The 22203-nt window shown below is 44.3% G+C and overlaps 1 protein-coding gene across 4 annotated transcripts in view; it reads right to left on the bottom strand.

The window, feature by feature from the left end:
* Positions 1–22203, bottom strand: part of ARHGAP24 (Rho GTPase activating protein 24) — a 693477-nt gene that overhangs the window by 4900 nt on the left and 666374 nt on the right. For all 4 annotated transcript variants that reach the window (XM_055139840.1, XM_055139841.1, XM_055139844.1 and 1 more), the window contains 4 exons: positions 15930–16062; positions 13415–13488; positions 10666–10787; positions 3187–4273 (listed from right to left, as the gene is read on the bottom strand). In XM_055139840.1, the coding sequence (XP_054995815.1) occupies positions 3187–4273; positions 10666–10787; positions 13415–13488; positions 15930–16062 (1416 nt within the window). The remainder of the gene's footprint in view (positions 1–3186; positions 4274–10665; positions 10788–13414; positions 13489–15929; positions 16063–22203) is intronic.

Here is a 22203-nt window from a genome sequence, read left to right as displayed (position 1 = left end):
GTAACTCTAGACATGACTGAGCCACAATGATATAGCATAGTTTGCCTCTAATATATCCGTGATCTGATTATGTGAGAGTCCCCTTGTCCACTACACTGAGGACCTGTCCCTTTGCCAGGCAGGTGGGAAAGCAACAATGCTGGCAGGAAGAAGGCACTACACAGCATGACAAATGAGGCCAGGCAGCACTCGGGTGGAGGGTTTGGTGTTGGAATGATGTTTCACAAGGCAGTACTGTAAATCATAGTGTCTTGGTAAAAATAAGAAAGCAAAAAGCTACAATTAAAGACCCATTGATATAAAAAATATGCTACTGAAACGTTTTATTTTTATCTAAATCTTTGAAATATGCCATAATTTCAAAACAAATGAATCACTAATATTTCATAAATGAGTATGTGCAGCTGTGGCCATTCAGAATGATATCTTATTTTCTATCCCTAAAAAGCATATTTAAAGTTATATTCCTTGCTCCCTAATGATAAATACTAATTTATCACCAAGCATTGGGAACAATGAGAATTACAGTAGTTAGTGGGTTCCAAAAAGTACATTGAAAAAGAGTGACTTTACAGAGGTGGGGTGGGGTGGGAGGGTGGGAGGGATACTGGGATCATCAGTAGTGGAGAACAGGCACTAGTGGAAGGATGGGTACTCGAGCATTGTATGACTGAAACACAAGCACGGAAAGTTGTAAGTCTGTAAAAAATAAAAATTAAAAAAAAGAAAAAAAAAGAAAAAGAGTGACTTTATAACAATGACATCCTTTTATTTCTAGTTTGAACCTTCCATCACTCAACATTATATAGAAAATCCAAACCAAATTTAAGTTTGGTGAAGTTTCCAAAAGTTAGTTTACGAGTAATTTTCAATACAATTTCTCAGTATCTTATTTATATTTTAATACCAGAGCACTTGAAAGTGCATATCTTTAGCCTGATGATTGATAAATGGACATGGCACATATTAAAATATATATGGCCATATAGTATATATGCCGCCAGCTCTGGCTTGCACATTATTTGGAGTAGAGAATACAGAATTTTCTGAAGATAAGAACCAAGCTCTGGTCCTTCCCCTGATCCAAGAAGGAATTGCTGCTCCCGCTTCTTGCCTAAAAGAATGAAGACTTGGGGGGTGGTGTTATCAAACCTGGGGGAGTTATCTGTAGCGATGTCCTGAGAAAGCCAGCTCCATCTTCACTGTAAAGAAACTCCCCTTTTCCTCCCGCCCCCTCCACTGCTTGGCCCCAGTCTTCTCCCCTCCCCCATACCTAGCTTAGATTTAAACCTCCTCTACCCTGTCCCAGGGGTACCCGCGTACCCACCACAGAACACCCTACATGGACATTGCTGCACTACCCCTTCCCTTTGGCCACCCACCTGAAGCTCAACAAGTCTCAGCAGAAACACTGGGGTGGGAAAATTTCCCACTGTCCCTTGGTCAGAGCAAGGAAGCCACCGAAGCAGTACAAAACCATCATTAATCAGAAACTCAGAGGATCAAGAGGAGTCAGACCCAGGAGCCTGGCCTGAGGCCAGAGGCCAGAGCTGGCAGAGGGTCAGCACACTGAAGGGAACTCTGGGCGACCCCGGCCGGAGTTCTGGGTCATCTTTCCTTACACTACACTCGAGGAATCCATTTGGTAATTTCTGAGCCCGTGGTAAAACCGTGGTGGGCGGTTACTGGTTTCTAGCAGAAAGTATTCATGCAGGTCACTTGTGAGTTCTGGGCCCGATTCTCTTGCTCCTGCCTAGAAATTCTGTAGAACCCTGGGAACTGGAAGGTGCCTGTGCTTCTCCTATTTTTTTTTCTTTCTGGGTCACACCCGGCAAAGCTCAGGGTTCACTCCTGGCTCTGCACTCAGGAATTACCCCTGGCGATACTTGGGGGACCATATGGGATGCTGTGAATTGAACCCAGGTTGGCTGCGTGCAAGGCAAACACCCTCCCTGCTGTGCTATTGCTCCGGCCACAGGTGCCTGTGCTTCTAATTATGCTGGGAGAAGTTGCTAGGCGAACTTCAACTTAGTCATCAGATGGAAACTGGAAGCATTTAGCTTGAGCTCTTTCCTTATACACTTGTGTTTTTCCTCCCCAATTTGGGCTTTGATCTCCCTCATCTCCGTAAATATCCTAAATGTCATGCCTTCCCACCCAAATCTCCATGGCTTCCTGTGTAAAATCAAAGCCATTCAGGGATCTGGTCTCTGGCTTCTGTCCCTCTCTGAGGTTACTTCACTCCAACACTTCTCAGCTCTCTTCTCCACTTTAGTGCTCTACTTGACTATTTGCTTTATTTTAAAATCGTTCTCCTCCAGTAGAATGGAAAACTGTGCTATGAGAGCAGAGTTCTGTCTGCCTTACTCTGCTAAATCCACAGAGCCTGGAGCTGACCTGGGTGAGTAGCAGTCACTCAGCATCCTTGAAAGAACAAGGATTCAAGGTCAATTCCCTGCCACCACTTCCTGGTATCATCCTGCCATCTCTCTCTACTCCTTAATCTCCAGTTACCCCTTAACCCCCAAACTGGTACGAAACTGGTATCGGCCCACATGTTTAATAACAATGACACATTGCACCCTAAGCTGCCTGCTCTGAGGTACCAAGAAATCATCCTCATGCACTTTTTTTTCTTTTTAGGTCACACCCGGCAATGCACAGAGGTTCCTCCTGGCTCATGCACTCAGGAATTACTCCTGTCGGTGCTCAGGGGAACCACATGGAATGCTGGGAATCGAACCTGGGTCTACCACGTGCAAGGCAAACGCCCTACCTGCTGGGCTATCGATCCAGCCCCTCCTCAGCATTCTTGCACGCTCTGCGAGTGGGCAGTAACAGCACCATAGCCGTGCACATTAGGATACTGCAGCCCAACGGGAATTTTGATCTTTGCCACGTTAGCACAGCTCACAAATGCCTTCTAGAAGGAGAACGTGAACTCCAATCTCCTCTTACTACAAACCACACCTAGCAGTGCTCCGGGCTTACTCCTGGCTCCGTGCTCCTGGTGGTGCTCAGGGCCCCATGGGGAGTGCTGGGGATTGTACCGAGACCAGCACGCAAGGCGAGTAACCTTAACTAAGTTTACTCCGAGTTCCGGCCCCTACTCCAACCTCCTCCATGGGTGGGTCCCTCCTAGCGACTGCAGCACCCTCTCCGGCCACCACGAGGTCCAGTCCTCACCTCTTTATCCTAGACTCATATTCGATCTTCTGTTTGGTCATTTCCTGTTTCAGGCTGGACACCAGACTGTGGAGCGCGCTGTGGTTGCCGGTATTGTTGGCCACGAACGTCTCGCTGTTGTCGCTGCTGCTGGTGGCGCGACTGCTCCGACCTCCCACACTCCTCCGGTCGCTTTTGTTCTCATAGTCCCCCGGGTGGGAAAGGTCATCCTGGGCGGCCCCGTCCAAAACTGGGTCCTCAAAGTTGCCCGCGTACAAGTCCGGCTCGGGGCAGGTGGTGGTGGAGGAGCGGCAGGAATTGGAGTTCTCGGGGAGGGAGATCTCGCAGGAGGACGTGGACCAGGTGGCGCTGTCCACGCTCTGCTTGTCGTCCAGGCTCAAGGCGGACAGCTGCTGGTGGACGTTGTCGTAGGTGGAGAGCCGGTGGTGCTGGCCCGCCTCGCCCGCCTGCTCTCTGGGCTTGGTGTCCCGCAGGGTCACGTAGCCGTTGGGCAGCCAGCTCATGCTGCGGCCGTTGGCGGGGGCGCCCAGGGGGTCGCCGCTCAGGACGCCCAGGCGCGCCGTGCCGTTCTGCACGCTGTGGGTGCCCATTTTTGTGCCCGGGCCCTTCAGGGAGGAGGTTCTGCGGGCCTGCAAGCCCCCGTTGGGGGTGCCCTGGGCCTTCTCCAGCCCCTCCGTGTTGCTGCTGCTGCTGCTGAAGGAGCCGTTGGTGACGATGCCGCTGCCCTTGTTGAAGGCGGGGTTCTTCTTCACCAGGAGAGGGGGGCTCCGGGAGACGTCCAGCTTGTGCACGCTGTTCCTTGGGCTGCTGGTCTTGCTGCCCGCGAGGGCCGTGGGCGACCCGTTGTCCACGCTGCTCCTCTGGGGCGACTCGGGCGGCTTGTCCCAGGTGCACTGCCTGCCGGGGCTCTCCTTGGTGTTGTTGTTCTCTTTGTTCTGCAGCTGACCCACGGTGGCTTTCTTCGGGACGTCGTTGTTGTTGTTGCCCGTCCCGTCTGGGGGCTTGCTCTGGAGGTCCGCGTCTTTGGGGAAGAGGCAGTCGTGCTTGCTGATCATCACCGACATCAGCTGCTGGACCACCACGGTGCCTGGAATTGCACAGAGAGCCGAGTGAGTGCGAGTGGGACCGTCTCGCTTTTATTTGCATTTTGAGTGTGAGTATTGAAGAGCCGTGTGCAGGCGGCACGCGGCTTTACCAACAGCCACGCTGAGCTGCATTTTTTTTTTTTTTTTTTGCTTTTTGGGTCACACCCGGCTATGCACAGGGGTTACTCCTGGCTCTGCACTCAGGAATCACCCCTGGCGGTGCTCAGGGGACTATATGGGATGCTGGGATTCGAACCTGGGTTGGCCGCATGCAAGGCAAACGCCCTACCCGCTGTGCTATCACTCCAGCCCCCTGAACTGCATTCTTAACCACTGGAGTAGCCAGAGAGGCCGACATTTCTTGAGCACTTCCTATACAAGCATAAACTATAAACGGCCCTAGACTTGACTAACTCGGTAAAAATTTAAAACAAATCTATGAATAGACACTTATTAACATGGTAGAATCAAGAAGAAATAACTTGACCAAGGTTACTTGGCCAGGGTCAAGGTATTTAGGAGCGGACTCAAGATTCACAGCAGAATACGCTAGTTCCGGAAGTCGGCTGCTTAATCATTTTGCTATATTTCTGTTAGAGTTTTATATTAAACTGTATCACTGTATTACTGTCATCCCGTTGCTCACCGATTTGCTCGAGCGGGCACCAGTAAGGTCTCCATTGAGAGACTTGTTACTGTTTTTGGCATATCAAATACGCCAGGAGTAGCTTACCAGGCTCTGCCATGCGGGCGAGATACTCTTGGTTGCTTGCCGGGCTCTCTGAGAGGGGGAGAGGAACTGAACCTGGGTCGGCCTCGTGCAAGGCAAACACCCTACTCGCTGTGCTATCACTCCAGTTCTATATTTAAGTATAAGAAAAATTCCATAGGCAGAGGTCATTTATTAACTAATACCTCAAATTATCTGGCTATTTTATTGAGACCTTTGCACTGAGCTCATATCTAGAGAATATATGATTTTCTTTGAATGAAGCAAGACAGTGAAGCAAAATCTGACTTTTACTCATTATTCAAAAGCTTCAAGTAATTTAAGTGACATCAGGATACGGTATGACAAGGACACGCCCCTCCCTTCTCATTTTCTCCATAAAACAACTGACAAAATATTCAGAATAAACTGTTTCAGAAATTTAGAAGCTAAATACTGGTTATATTCTAAAGAGTGGTTATTGGAAAAGGAGATTAAATATCAGAAAGAATAGCCAGTTCCCTGGTGCTTTGACTTCCCTAATCCTATCTGCCTTTTCCCAGATGTGCCGAAAAACTGTAAAACTGAGCAGTGCACAGTCACATGCACGGACTAGCAGCTCCCAGATGGGCAGGGCAGGGTCGGCTAGCATTGTCTGACCTCTTTGGTGGAACTCGGAAAGACCCACGCGTGGGACTTTCTCTATTGAGCTGAGTAGGGATTGGACCCGCACGAGCAACTTTGTTTCTCAGACCATTTGTCAGATAGAAAGAGGTCTCCATTCTTTACATCATAGTTGCTTGAAACACAGGCTCATCATTGAGACAAACACTCGGGCAACCAAGAAGTTTAAAAGGAAAATCTAAGAAATGAGATTTCCTAGGAGAATTAGAAAGTTCTTGATCTATTTTTAGGGATACTTAAGAATGCATGCGTGACACGGGTGGCCAGGGCTGTGTGCACGCTCAGGGAAGAATGGAGGACTATCAAAGTTCTCAGCCCTGATATTGAGACAATCTGCTGCTAGAATATTAACATTTGAAGGATCATCTGTTTCTCATCACAACTGCAAGCTGTGTGGATTGTTAATTAATTGATGAGTGACACTCCCCAAATCTCCATAATGAGTCCATGATGAAAATGAGATTTAGTTATGCCAAACTGTACTGTACCTGCGGCAATCACAGAGTGAGCACCAGGCCTCCAGGGATATGGAAATGTATTTCTGCTATTTGGGGAATCTCTATTTCGATCTCACCTGGGTAACAAATGCCCATGATTACCTATATAGGAACTTTCTCATGATTTTTAACAGCCATTAGGAAAGACATGAAGTATGCCCTGCTATTTGCCCTACCTCCCCCATGCCACCTGAACTATGTATTCCTCCTCTCTCTATTATTTTCTTCTTAGGGTGCTGAGAAACATGAGCCTAGGTAACAAGCAGAGACTGGTTATAATCACGAGTCCATTCGGAAAAGTACATGAAGGCTTTAGAGTCTGCTGTGCTACGGGACCCAGAAATTCCTATTGGTTCATATCTGAAACATTCTCTTATAAAGGTTGAATTTAAATAACATAGGTACTTTCATTCATCACTGTATCACTGTCATCCCGCTGCTCATGATTTGCTTGAGCGGGCACCAGTAACGTCTCCATTGTGAGACTTGTTACTGCTTTTGGCATATCAAATATGCCATGGGGGTCTTAAAGGGCTGGAGTGATAGCACAGCGGGTAGCGCGTTTGCCTTGCATGCGGCCAACCTGGGTTCGATTCCTCCGCTCCTCTCAGAGAGCCCGGCAAGCTACTGAGAGGACCCCGCCCACTTTCATTCATATGCTCAAATAAGAATTACATCTTCCTTGAAAGTTTCTTAGGAACTTGTATCATTTATATATACATATATGTCCTTTCAGATTAGGGCTATTATGAATACATTTGAGTGAGTACTCAATTTCATATCTTGAGCAAAAATTTCTTTTTCAGGGTTTGTATGTGTGAGTATTGTGTGTGTGTTAATGGTGTGTGTGTGTGTAAAAATAAACAGCATAGCACTCTGCTAGATATTATGCTTGGTGAATAATGAAATCTACACATTTATTAGAGCACTGAACTTTGGCAAATGGCTCCCATATTTTGGGTTCTACCAATGTGATTAGTTCAGGCTTAGTTTTTGCATTATTGTGGGAGCCATATTGGTAGTGTTTAGAGCAATCATGGCAGTGGTTTTTAAGGGATCAGTTTTTTTTTTAATATTGGTTTCCAAAGAGGCTGAACCAATCTACATTCCCACCAGCATTGAATGAGGGTTGTTTCTTACACCTCATCTACACCAACACTGATTGATGGGTGTTGAATAAAATCCCAAAGAAATCAACACACTGGTAATGAAATAAAGGTAAAGTGAAATTCAGCCTTAGGATGGGAACAAAGCCAATAATAATTGTGGGGGGAGGGGCAGACTATTGAGCGCTGTGAAGTCAGAAAATCAAGCATGAGGTTATTTATCAAAGTATTTGTTCATATTTATTATTCATTCTTTTATACTTGCACAGCTTACATGACATATTGTTTGGAAAATCAACTCAGCCATCTAAATCTTCTAACACTAAATTCACTGAGATTTATCATTACATACGCTTTTTAAGTCACGATGAGATAAAGCTAGAAATTATGCAGTTTAAGGCTAGTGCCCAACACTGTGGAGGTTTCTGTCAACTGCAGTAGAGTCAGAATTACAGAACCTCTGACCCGAACTCTTTCTGGAACATTTAGGAAATAAACAAATTTCAGAATTTGAAGACAGAAAACTTTTATGGCTAAGTACCATATACTCACGAACATGTACAATATGTCTGTAAGCTGTGCGGGTATAATTTAGTTTAGTGTTAACACACCTAAATCTATAGTATCAAAAATGCATGATTTTTAATTAATTTAATTAATTAAGGCAACAATCCCATTGCTCATCGATTTGTTCGAGCGGGCACCAGTAACATCTCTCATTGAGAGACTTATTGTTACTGATTTTGGCATATCCAATACGCACGGGTAGCTTGCCAGGCTCTGCCATGCGGGCTCCATACTCTTGGTAGCTTGATAGGCTCTCCGAGAGGGGTGGAGGAATTGAACACGGGTTGGTCGAGTGCTATCGCTCAATAATTCATCAGGAAAGTGGTTAAACATCAGAAAGCATTCAAGTTCAAGGTGTTGCATCCAAGCTTTTCGCTTGGATGTTCAGATTTTACTTGTTTTTGTTTTGGGGTCACACCCAGCAGCATTCAGAGGTTACTCCTGCCTCTGCACTCAGGAATTATTCCTGCCTGTGTGTGGGACTACATGGGGTGCCGGGGATTGAACCTGGGTTGACTATGTGCATGGCTCTGGTATAGTTACTGGCTCTGGGATGGTTATCACTCCAGCCCTGGATGTTCAAATTTTATCAGTGGTAACAAGTATTGCCAGTTGTTTTCCTTAAAGTGAATGGTTGGCTGAGTTCATTTTTGAGGATGCTCTGTTGTGTTTGAGTGAAAAAAAATCATAGTTTATCAGTCATTCTTTTAAGTGAAAATGAGATTCTGGGAAAAAGCAAGTCATCGGACTCTTAACTCATATGAATTATAAAAGCACTTCTCTAGAATCAATCCCTGTACTATTTTAAAGACAGTATGCAGAAGAATTTTTTTATACACAGAACTCATCACTCCAATAGAATATTAAAGATATAGTATTGAGACTGGTAACTCAATAGTTAATGGTTATTGATGTTCAACAAGAACATTCTTAAGTCAAATTGGCATTTCTCAATATTGCTAATGCATGATAAGAATATAATGATGCCAGTGGAAGACAGAAACACTGCCTAGATCCAAACTAAGATGCACGTGTTGACGCATCATTGATTTGTTTAAAACACACCATTGATTTTATACCATTAAGGCAAATATCAACACAGTGAAAGAACATAAAACATCTCTGTATTATTATGAAAATTATTTGAACTTGTGGATGACCGAATGCCTCTGAGGCACCCTTTATGTCATAGACCACATTTGGGAACTTGGAGCTAGAGAGACATCGGTGTAAGGACTGGCAGCGAGGACCGAATTCTTATGTCCTAAGAATGAAATGAACTGAAATGGAGAGAGAAATGTACGTAATGGGGGTCACCTCTGGCAATGCAGTGATATAGTATCAATTTTTAAAAAGAAAAATTAGAAGAGCATCTTTAAACATTTTTAATAAAAATGCAGTTAGTATAATGAGATTTTCTGTTTGTGTAGTCTTCAATATTTTTGAAAAATGAAGATTATACTTCGAAAGGAGACAAAAATTATGGTAATAGAGAAAATGAATAAAAACTATGATCTTAATATGGAAATACAGTGTAAAATTGTGAGAAAAATTTTCTTTAACCTGTATATGTTTAATATAGACAAGTTATATGCATGATATAATTAATGCAATATGTATGTCTGTGAGAAAGCATTTATATCTACTAGCTGTGACCACTGAAAGGTTTAGCAACAATAACCAAGCTATTAGCATTGCATATTACTGGAATTAAATTTTGGCCTTAAAATATCCTTTCACATTGGAAGAAACTGTTTGGAAATTGGACTTTAGGAAATTAACTTCTTCCAGTTGGGGGCAGGAAACAGACGACTGGGAAGGATTGCTATACTCAAGGGAAAAGAAGCCATCCAAAGCCGTAAAGTTTCCTTGACATCAAGAAAAACCAAAATTTAAAAAATATGTATTAAACTATCAGCTAGTTGAATTTTCTGAACATGATATTGTGCTTTAAGAAGTGAAAAATTCTCTCTGCAGCTGCACGAGCGTGACTCCAGACACCAGCTAAATTTTTCGGCATGGGCAGCTCCTTGCAGAATGTCTCCAGACTGAGAACTAAGCCGAGGCCCCATGCCTGCCCAGGAGGGGAAAGGTATTTTTCTTTCTCACCTCTTCCTTGTCGGGGGTGAAGGGCGTGGTGACCACCATATTATGATGACCACAGATGGAGTTTACAAGCTTGCAATGACCCAATACCTGGAAGAAATCTTCCTGGACTTAGTTGCTAAGTACAGAAATTCAAAACCATGCGGCCACGGTGGTCTGACTCTAGTGGGGTTCTCCTAACAATAATAGTGAGGTTTGTGTTGAAATATTGAATGTAACCAAAGTAAATAGAAAGTGAAGTGAAATTTATCAGTTACAAGGGGGGAGGGACGGGATGGGAGGTGTACTTTTTTTTTTTTTTTGGGTGGTGGGATATAGGCACTGGTGAAGGGATGGTTGTTTCAGCATTGTATAACTGAGACTTAAGTCTGAAAGCATTGTAATTTTCCACATGGTGATTCAATAAAAGAATAAAAATTTTTAAAAAAAGAAGTGAAAAATCATCTTATTCTTGCATAATACTTTCCATATAATTTATGGGACTTTTGAGATGAATTTGTGGGACTTTCATTCATTCTTATATGGCTGACACAGAGTGGCCCTGTCCATGAATATGTTTAATAACTCAGAAGAGCCTACCTGCTAAAGAAAAGGTTTTGCATGTGAAGAATCTGAGTAAATAAATAAAACCCAGTCTTCTCTAAAATTTCTCAGAATAGTTTCCAGTCAGTAAGCAGACAGCTTATTATTCTTTTGATGAGAAAATAGAATGATCATTTACTCACCCTCCATAATGGTCAAAGGATCTTCCACTTTGGGGCGCAGGATATTAGGGCCAAAGACTGTGGCTAAGTTCTGTACACTCATTTTATTGACTCCAGAATAGGACTGTACTTCATCCAAGAATCTACAAAAACATGAAGAAAACACACCGGGATCAAATTTTTCAGCACAGGAAAATGAGTCATTGAGAATGTATGATCTTAAGTAGATTCAAAGATGACACAGACACACAATTATTCAGATAAAGCTATTGCTCAGAAAAATATAGAAAAAATAGCCTGTAAGTGGAAAAGGGTGAGATTTGAGGGGCCGTAACAAATATCTTCTCTGCCTGGGTTGGTTTGAGCATCTCTGTCAGTGACAGGAACAAAAGTCTATGGATAATGCTAAAATGGATGTGAGATTTAAAAATAGAGGCTGCCTTCCAAGCCCCAGCTATTAAGATCATATGGTACAATTCCTATTTCAGGGAGAAGGAATCAATTCTCTGAAATTAATTCGAGAGCTTCAAATTTAGTATATTAAAATGAGATCACACGTGATTTGAATTAAAACTTCTCTAGTGATATGAAGAATTAGCATTACACAGTGTCTCAGTTAATTAAGTGCTAAGGAATAGGCATGAACTAGGTCTTTCCTCAGATGCTTTTATAGGAGGGTTTGTTCATAAAATCTTTCAGGCTCTTTTCATTCCCCATCTCCTCTTTATTCCTAAAAGAACTTCTCTTGCTTCATGGCCTTTGAATTATTCTGAATAGCCAAAGGAAACTAAGTCACACAAAACAGAAAAACAATTCATTTTGTGTTATTCACGGTAATAGGCTCTTATGTGTCAATTAAATTCTCAAAGTGCCTTTATGACATTAATATGATTACCATCTCCACTTTTCAGATAAGACACAGAAGAAACCAAAGGGGTTTAGAATTTTCTCCAGACACAGAATTAGTAAGTGGCAGAGCCGAGATTGGAATGCAAATGTTCTCACTATGCTTTGACTTTTCTGAAAGATCCCCATTTACACGTTCACTCCTGTCATAACCTAAACTATGGAAGAGATGAAAAGACAAAAAAGTGATACTACCATTTCTTGTTTGAAATAACTGAAAATAAGAGTCTGCTCAAATCTTTCAAGAAAATGATGTTTTTCTATGGGAGGCGATAAAGAACTACAACCTGGCACACAAACAAGCCCAGCTCTTCCCCCCCCCTCTTTTTTTTGCTTTTTGGGTCACACCCAGCGATGCTCAGGGGTTACTCCTGGCTTTGCATCCAGGAATTGCTCCTGACAGTGCTTGGGGGACCATATGGGATGCCGGGGATCGAACCCGGGTTGGCCGCGTGCAAGGCAAACGCCCTACCCGCTGTGCTATCACTCCGGCCCCCTAGATCTTCCCTTTTAACTTGGGATAATGTAACCTGTGTGTTACTCACTGCAGTCCCTTGAGTTCATCCAAAATACTGGAATGCAAGCATGGTACATGTTCGTGATTATATGGTACTTAGCCAGTAAAAGTTTTCTGTCTTCAAAGTCTGAAATGTGTTTATTTCCTAGATGTACCAGAAGAGTGCTGCTCAGATTCTGTAATTCTGACTCTGTTACAGTTGACAGAAACCTCCACAGTGTCGGGCACTAGCCTTAAACTGCATAATTTCTAGCTTTATCTGATCATGACATAAGAAGCATATGTAATGATAAATCTCAATGAATTCAAATTTGGGTTTTATTTTAAGGTGGTCTGGAAAGCTATCATGGAGGACCCCAGTACTAATGACAATCACCGCTTTCCTTAAATTTTGTTTTGCTTTATTAAATGTCATGTGTTTCAATTTTCCATATTTGGTTTGTGATAGGTCTGGTCACCAGAAAGGCCCCGAGAAACTAAAATACACAATGCCACTGGAATAATCTAAGCTGGTAGAAAGGTGGGGTCTTGGAGATGGAATGACATCTCAATTTATGCAAGGGAGGGATGGGAGGGAGAATGACCTAAGTTAGCAATACAAGCAGACACCTGGAAGGTAAGAACAGACAGAGACCAGGCCTTGAAACAGGTCTCACCTAAATTAATATCAACAGGATCCTGAGGAGACACTTCTGAAATAGGGCATACATTTGGTCATCAGAATGGGCCAGATTGAACTATCTTCTGGATTTCATCTGTAGTCAAAGGCCTTCTCCAGATAAGTCTGTCTGGAAGCCATATTCAGAAGAGACCCCTTTCTCCTTGCCCACACAGCTGATGAGGCTCTCTCCAGACCTCCCCTGCTGCATGGGATTCCTATAAACTGCCCCTCTAGTAATTACATGCGTTAATACAATTGAATTGGGTTGTGTCATGAAACCATCCACTTCCCCTAGATGTTAGCACTCTTGAGATACAAACCTACTCCTACAGTTTCCTAAAACGAACACGGACAGGGCACCACTCATCTTAGGCCTTACATTATACCTAAATCACAGATATAGCTTTACCAGGTTATCATCATTCTAATACAATTTAATTATAACAAGTCCCAAAGAAACTGATTTTTAATATGTAGAAGGAAAGGAAGATTAAAAACAAGTTAGAAAACCAAGCATTTTCATGCTCAGAAAAGTCTTTGAGATCACCTAGTGATAATTCTTAATTTCACAGCAGCCAATAATGCAGCTCAAAGCATTGAAGAGGTCCTAGTCTCTGTGGAACGGAAATTAATACCAGGCTGTGAGCAGAGTGGTCTTATTGTGATGTTTCTGGAACAACTCTTACCTGCAAATATACTTGAGGAGGTTGTAATTGACTACCGGCAAACTCTTCACTTGTTTTGCTAAGTCCTTCACACCCTAAATATAAGGAAGAGAATAAATGTTATTTTCCTAAGCATTGGTTTTGAAATTAAAGCAAAGGGAATGCAGTTTTCTACCCAGTTTTGCATATAATTAGTAAAAGATCCTATTATGAAAATACCTTTGGAATGAAAAGTATTTAAAAATATTTCCAGGACGTTCCAGAGCGATGCCTTGCATGCAGTCGTCCTGGGTTCGATCCTTGGCATGCCATATGGTCGCCCAGCACCGCCAGGAATTATTCCTGAGTGCAGAACCAGGAGTAACCCCTGAGCATCACTGGGTGAGACCCAAAAAGCCAAAAAAATCCCAAAATCTGTGAATGTATTTCAAATATCTCCATATGTACATTTGTAGAGAAGTAATTTATGTGAAACTCTAACACTATAAACAATTCCTAACAATTGACAAAAAAAGATAACCTCAGTTAAAAACATTTAAGGAGAAAAAGGATAATTGATACAGTGAGTTTTCCTTATTTATGTCATGCCCAAAACATAGACAAATATGTCTATGAATAAATAAATTTATTAGAATTATTTTTTTGTCTCAAATACATCAGTTGGGTGAGGTAAGGGTGGAACAGTCTGGTCTTTCTGGAAATTCACAGAGGGACTGTTTTTGTTTTTCTCATTATAGAATTATTCTAAAATCTAAAAAGCTAATGAATGATGTGATTTGTTCTTCTCCCTGGGAAAGATGAGTAAACTTTACAAACTTTATAAATATGTATGTCTCTGCTATAACTACTTAATTATTCTATCACAAAGATTGTCGCAAATGATATTATACTAAAACACTTTTGGAATAAAACTAAATTTACTAAAATGAACATATGCACATATAGAGAGGGAGACACAAAATCTATAAGATGGGAGAAAATATTTGTAAATTATATATCTCTCATATGCATGTATCTAAACTCTAGTTAGTTTTTAATAATAAAAAGAATCCAGTTAATAGTGGGAAAATATCTGAATAGATGTCTTTCCAAATAAGACACAAAAAGAACCAAAAAAACATGAACTGCATATACACACTAGGATGATAAGAGAAAAGAAAGAAGTAGCAGGTGAGAAGGCAGAGAAGTTGCAGATAGCATACAATTCTGATAGGAATTTAAAATGATGGAGTCTCTCCAGAAAACATAATTTCATATGGCTCCAAAATTCTACCCCCAACATAGGAAAAATAAAAGCATATATCCATGCAAAGCTTTCTATATGAATGTTCATAGAAGAATGAATAATAATCAAACAATGGATGAAAACACATAAGTCTTACAGTCAATGAACAGATAAACAGGTAAAAGAAATAAAATATAGATTCATACTACAAGGTGGATGAGACACAAAATCAGTGAAGGAATTCAGTCACACAAAAAACCATACTGAACAACTCTATTTATATAAAGTATCCAGAAAGGCAAATCAATAGAGACAGAAAGGAAATTAAGAACTGCCGAGCACTGGGAAAGGAGGAGCCTGGGGAACAGATTTGGGAATCATTATAAGGTGTTAAAAATACATTAAATAGTTTAAAATTAGAATTTGGTAACAGCTACATCATTCAGAATATTCTAAAGTATGCACTTTAAATGTGTGACTACACAGTATATAAGTTATACCACAGGAAAGCTATTTTTATAAACAGGCAGTAGGTAAAATTTTGTAGACAATCTTATTACAATGAAAACTAAACTTGAAATAAGGCACCCACTTCATTTATGAATTGTTTAGCCTAATCTAGGGGCCAGAGGATAGTACAGTGGTTAGGGCATTTGCCTTGTATGCAGCTGGTTCTGTTTTTGATCCCTGACACCCCACACAGTCCTCTGAGCGCCTTTAGAAGTAATACTGGAGTGACAGCACAGCGGGTAGGGCATTTGCCTTACATGTGGCCAACCCGCTACTGGTCCACATGGCAGAGCCTGGCAAGCTCCCCGTGGTGTATTTGAAATGCCCGAAACAGTAACAACAAGTCTCACAATGGGAACGTTACTGGTGCCCACTCGAGCAAATCGATGAACGAGGGGATGACAGTGCTACAGTACTACCTGAGTGCAGAGGCAGGAATAAGCCCTGATCATCGCTGGCTGGCTGTGGCCCCCTGAACCAAAAATAATTATTAAACATATCACTTAGCTTGATATATTACACATTAGCACTTGATAGGAGCTAGGAGTGCTGGTTTTACTGCTTCAACTCCATTTTTTTTTTAAATGAGGAAAATGACAAAAGGTAAGACCAGGGTTGTGTATTTAACATCTGAATGTGTGTAGTGTCAATACACAGAAAAACAAAAACTACACCAGGGACATAAGAATCTGACAAAGTCTCTCTCTCTCTCTCTCTCTCTCTCTCTCTCTCTCTCTCTCTCTCACACACACACACACACACACACACACACACACACTCAGAGGAAATGCGTCATCTTACTGCTTCCTCTTCCTTGCTGAGCAGTTTGGCACAGGATAAGAAGTCTTCGTACTTGGCGTAAGGAATGACTGGCTCTGGGAGCTCTCGGAGATACAGTTTCAGGAGCGAAGCCACTGTGTGCACGTCTGTGTTGCTGGGGAGAAAGAGGCATGGAAGAATTTTACACCGTCTTGCTTAGCTTTGAGTCAGTTACACACGTAAGCCTGAATCCTACAGTGCCCGATCCTGTAGGGGCCAAGGGGCCCATCATCCCAGCCTGAATCCTACAGTGCCCGATCCTGTAGGGGCCAAGGGGCCCATCATCCCAGCCTGAATCCTACAGTGCCCGATCCTGTAGGGGCCAAGGGGCCCATCATCCCAGCCTGAATCCTACAGTGCCCGATCCTGTAGGGGCCAAGGGGCCCATCATCCCAGCCTGAATCCTACAGTGCCCGATCCTGTAGGAGCCAAGGAGCCCATCATCCCAGCCTGAATCCTACAGTGCCCGATCCTGTAGGGGCCAAGGGGAATCATCCCAGCCTGAATCCTACAGTGCCCGATCCTGTAGGGGCCAAGGAGCCCATAATCCCAGCCTGAATCCTACAGTGCCCGATCCTGTAGGGGCCAAGGGGCCCATCATCCCAGCCTGAAGCCTACAGTGCCCGATCCTGTAGGGGCCAAGGGGCCCATCATCCCAGCCTGAAGCCTACAGTGCCCGATCCTGTAGGGGCCATGGGCCCATCATCCCAGCCTGAATCCTACAGTGCCTGATCCTGTAGGGACCAAGGGGCCCATCATCCCAGCCTGAAGCCTACAGTGCCCGATCCTGTAGGGGCCAAGGGGCCCATCATCCCAGCCTGAAGCCTACAGTGCCCGATCCTGTAGGGGCCAAGGAGCCCATCATCCCAGCCTGAAGCCTACAGTGCCCGATCCTGTAGGAGCCAAGGGGCCCATCATCCCAGCTTGGAAGACACGTTTTCTTCATGCCACGCAGTTGGGGCAGAGTGATGTCGGCAGGCGGGCAGCTAGGGAAGGCCCGTCCTAAGACAATGGCAGTCAGTTTCCTGGGAACTCATAGCCCTGACCCCATGGGGGCTGGTGCCAGTCTGTAAGAGACCCTGAGGAGGCTGGACCATCAGGAACAAAAGGCCAGGACAGGAATTTCAAAGAAGACCATCACCACTCCCAATCCTACCCCTTGACAACCTCCTTAGCAACGGGACTTTGACCTAGGTAGAAGCCCCACGTGGGGGCAGGCTGGAGAAACCCTATAAAAGTCACCTTGAACAAGGAAGCGCGCATATGCTGCCCGAGCCCAGCCCCTGTGCTGCCTGCACACATGTGACCCAGCACATGCAGTGCCTGAGCACATGTGTCGCCCGAGCACAAGTGTCGCCCACATCTCCCCTCTTGAGATGTGGACTTTCGTGCCTTCCTGTCTAGTGCTGGGATGTGTGCAGGGGCTCTCTCCGCCCTTGGAGAAGCCCGTGTTCTCTCTTGAGCACGTTACTCTCCACTCTCCCTCTTTCTCTCCCTCCTTCCCTTCAAAACCTCCAAATAACTGTAATTTCACTGCCCGCCTACTCCTGGAATTCTTTCCTGCGAGGTTAGACAAGAACCCAGGAGCCCTGGCCCTGGGTGGCAGAGGCAGATAGGGAGAAAGTGACCATCTTTCTCCTTCCCACTTCACGTGAGCCCCCCGTGGGGCCCACCGACATCAAATACTTGTGGCTTCCTAGAGTATTTTGAAGCAGGGGGGTGCCCCGCGGGTGATTTATGTGAGGCAGAGAGGAGAGAGACATCGCTTTCTCCTGATCCACTCTGCCCCCCTGGGGCTGACTGGGAAGGCCAGAACTGATAAAGTCCGCCATGAGCCCTTCTCAGCAAGGACCAGGAGGTCGCACCAGCCCCACTAGGTGTCCCTGAAGCCACGCCTGCCATCCACTGGTTTGTCTTGGCATGGGAGCTAATCCCCACCAGATTGCTCAGGGAGCCACGGATTCTGGCTGGAGAGGAATTTCTCTTTCCAGGCAAAGAAGGCCAGTCCTAGGCCTCACCCAGGAGATGGGGTCCTTGTCTTTCCCACAGAAAAGAATTTCAGTAGGAGACGAGCAGTGACGTGAAAACATTGTATTTGGAGTTTTTTAGGAAGGGGAAGGAGGGAGAGAAAGACAGAGTGTGACGCGTGTAATGTGCTCCAAGAGAACACGGGTTTCTCCAGAGGCAGAGAGAGCCTTGTACACATCTCAAGAGGGGAGATGCGGGCGACACATGTGCTTGGGCACCACATGTGGTTGGACGCATGAACACAAGCAGCACATGGGCTCGGGCAGCATATGTGCACGCTTCCTTTGTTCAAGTTGGCTTTTATAGATTTTTTTCCTGACGCTGCCCCACTTGGGGCGTCTCGCTAGGTAAGAGCCCATTGCTAGGGAGTGGCAGATGATCCTCTTTGAAATCCCTTTCTTGGCCTTTGTCAAGGTGATTGTCAAGGTCACAGAGAATCTTTCACGTGGGTGTTTACCAAAGTGGGTACAAGGCCCAGCCCAAGGTTAGGAGGCGCGGGGGTGACTGAGGAGTGGGTAGTATTTTCCTCCTGTGCAACTGGGGGTGTCTCCTATTTGCTTAAAGGAGGTAAAGGGGAGACTGAGTGATCCTTTTTCTTCTAAAAGAGGGGTTATAGGTCATGTACATGAGGGAAACTTTGCTTCAGAAAGAGAAGGAAAGTGCCACGCGAATGAACAATGAAGACCTTTAACATGGAGAGTTTATTTTTTATTATCTGCTGAGTTTCAGAGCAGCACAATAATTCACCAAAATATTAATTCTATTTGATTCTCTATGGACTGGAGTGATAGCAGAGTAGGTAGGGCGTTTGCCTTGCTTATGGCCGACCCAGGTTCAATTCCTCCATCCCTCTCGGAGAGCCTGACAAGCTACCGAGTGTATCCCGTCTGCACAGCAGAGCCTGACAAGCTACCTATGGTGTATTTGATATGCCAAAAACAGTAACAAGTCTCACAATGGAGACATTACTGGTGCCCGCTCGAGCAAATCGATGAACAACGGGACGGACGCCAGTGTGACAGTACAGTGCATTTGATTCTCTGTACCAGTGACTTGCACCCTCCAGCTTGTGGCCGTCTGCAGGCATAAGAGGGTTAAAAAAAACAACACTCCCCGATATTTGTTAATCCACAAGTAAAGTATCGCACCCGCATGGCAGAGCCCGGCAAGCTACCCGTGGCATACTGGATATGCCCAAAACAGTAACAATAAATCTCACAATGAGAGACATTACTGGTGCCCGCTCGAACAAATCGATGAGCAACGGGATGACAGTGACAGTGACAAATAAAGATGATAGTAATGTCAGAAAGAGATTGAGTTGATTTTGAGGGATGGGGCGGGGGACAAGGGGGAAAAAACCCTCGGTGGGCATGAAGTGAAAAGCCAAGAGTGATTTCCACGAGACAGGAAGGGCCGCTGTCTTACATGAGACCTGGAATTCCAGTCTGCCCTGTGCCGCGGGCAGTGTCGGGTCCCCGGAAGAACTCGTATGTCGTATATATGTATCAAACCATCAGCCACCCCCGACAAGTACCTATGTCTCGGGATGGGTTAGAGCACAGGCATTGGGAGTTGCTCTTCATGGCGGACATTCCCTTGCCCCAAGGATGGCATGGAAGCAGAGCTGACATCAGGAACAAAGAGCATCTTGATCCTAAATTCTTGACTCTGTTGATTTCATCAGTTTCCCCGTCCCGCCCTCCTGCAATCCCCACTCTGTGTAAGTCCTTATAGAAAACACACTGTCTAGAGCCCCCCGCTGTTCAAAAAGTACAATTCAGGCCTTTTCGCGACTTACAATCTAAGGATACAGGCGCTGCTAGGCGGATAATACCACAGATGTTACCACTGCAAGTGTGGTGTGAGGAAGAGCATCGCATGCGCTCTGAAAACAAGAAAGGACAAACCCAGTACACGGGGGCTTCTCTGAGGAAATGACGCCCTGAGGAAAAGATCGGGGGAATGTAAGAATCAACTGAGAGTGAGCAGGAGGACAGAAGGAAACATTTCTGATTCAAGCAAGGTGCTCACCAGAGCCCAGAGTGGGAATGTGTCTTCCCTTAGAGGAGCTGACACACGGCTAAGCGGCAGGAACTCAGAGCGAGACTGGAGTCTGAGCAACAGGCAGCTTCCCAGGGTCGTGAAACGTCATCTGCCTCAACAACAGACAAGGCAAGGGCTCAGGTTTTCTCTAAGAACGTCCAAGTCAAAATGATGCAGTCGGCATGGCCCCTTAACGACTGCACCCAGCCAAGAAGACAGCTCTAAGGGTGGGGCACCTGCTTCGTATGCTGAAGCCCTGGGTCTGAGCCCCGTTACCACATGGCTTCACAAGCACTAAGCTGGGAATATTTTTGAGCAGTACGTGGCATGGCCCCAAAACAAAACAAAAATTTTTCATTAAAAAACATGTCTCTGCTTAATCATTGTATGACTGAAACTCAATCATGAAAACTTTGTAACTGTATCTCACAGTGCTTCAACTAAAAAATAATAATTTTTTAAAAATGAACATCCAAGTCAGTCAGAGCAGGCATCAGAATTTCCTAAAAATACCTTCATTTTTTTTAAAGCTGGGTCAACTAGTTTCAATGCTGAAACAAGGAAGATGTTTGTGTTTTATTTTCTAGCCAACTCTTCTAGTTCGTGCACATCAAAGCCTCTGTATTTTGTTTCATAATAAAATACCTGATGCTTGAAAATATAGTCATCATTACCAACGAAACATTTGTTCAAATATGACAATAAACTTTTCAAGTTCGCTCTAATTCAATTTGTTCTTAGCCAATCCAGTCTATAGCTGGGTTGGATTATTGTCGCTTTGAAAATCAATGACACTTTTGTCAAAGTAATATGTACGTATAGAGAAGAACATAAAAATAAAGTAAGTGTTGATTACATAGGACACATATGTTATGTAGTATCACTTCACTTGTATCACTTGTAGTCCCGTTGATCTTCGATTTGCTCGAGCAGGTGCCAGTAACGTCTCCATTTGTCCCTGTCTCGAGCTAGTGTAGCCCAGTGATATCTGCTCGCTCCAGGAACAGGAAGAGCCTCAAATCATTCATTCAGGGATTTGATGAAGAAATCTGACCATCTAGTTCTTGGTCGGCCACGAGATCTTCTGATGTCCCGTGGAATCCAGTCAGTAACAGCTCTACTCCAGCAGTCGTCTCTGAATCGTATTACATGACCGGCCCATCTGATTTTTGATGCCTTGGCAAACGAGACAGCATCCCTGATTTTTGGCCGTCAACGGAGGTCAGAATTCCGGATTCCTTCTCTCACTTGAGTGAGACATGATATTCCCAGCATAGCTCTTTCGATTCCTCTTTGGGATACCCTAATAGCATTCTCATCCTGTTTGCGTAGGGCCCAGGTCTCAGAGGCATATGTTAGTGCAGGAAGAATGGTGGAATCGAAAAGATGTGCCTGGAGTTGGAGGTTCTTCATTCTCTTAATCACCTCTCCGATGCTCTTGAAGGCGTTCCATGCTGCTCTCTTCCTCCTGCGCAGTTCTGGCAGCAAGTCATTCCTCATGTTGATTTCTCGACCCAGGTACCCATAGCTGCTGCATTCGGAGATGTTTGTTCCATTGAGGGCAAATGGAGCTTCAGGCACCAGTTTGTTATGTAGTATTTTATACATTTATGGTTCCATATGATTATACATATGATATACACAGCAGAGCCTGGCGAGCTACCCGTGGCGTACTCAATATGCCAAAAACAGTAACAACGACAGTCATGCCATGGGGCTACACTAGCATGTGACAAGGACGAGTGGAGACGTTACTGGTGTACGCTTGAGCAAATCGATGAACAACGGGATGACAGTGATAGAATGCTGCAGTGACGGTTGTACGTAAAATACACCAGTTCAAAAGCAGAATAATTGAGGTAATAGTATTAAACAAAGAATCTATCTATAGTTAATGATAATTCTTTTAGTGTTCCAGTGGTGGATGATTCATGACATTGACTCTCCTTGAGAACACTACACGTAAAGTGACCTGCTCTGTTATTTCCATCTTATCTTCCTCCTAATGAAACTGATCTCCAGTACTGAGGACCTCTGAACGCTAGGTGGCAGGATTGCAGAGACTAATCTGATTGTGAAAAAAAAAAAGTGAAGGATGAAAGGCTGCAGTATTCATTCTTCATCCACCAGCAATTTTCTTAGCACCCAAGCTGCAGGAAGGTTCTGAGAATAGAGATATTTG

The sequence above is a fragment of the Sorex araneus genome, chromosome 5 (genome assembly GCF_027595985.1).
Source record: "Sorex araneus isolate mSorAra2 chromosome 5, mSorAra2.pri, whole genome shotgun sequence".
Lineage (NCBI taxonomy): Eukaryota > Metazoa > Chordata > Mammalia > Eulipotyphla > Soricidae > Sorex > Sorex araneus.
Note: the sequence above shows the minus strand (reverse complement) of the source record. Positions and strands in the feature narration are given on the sequence as shown.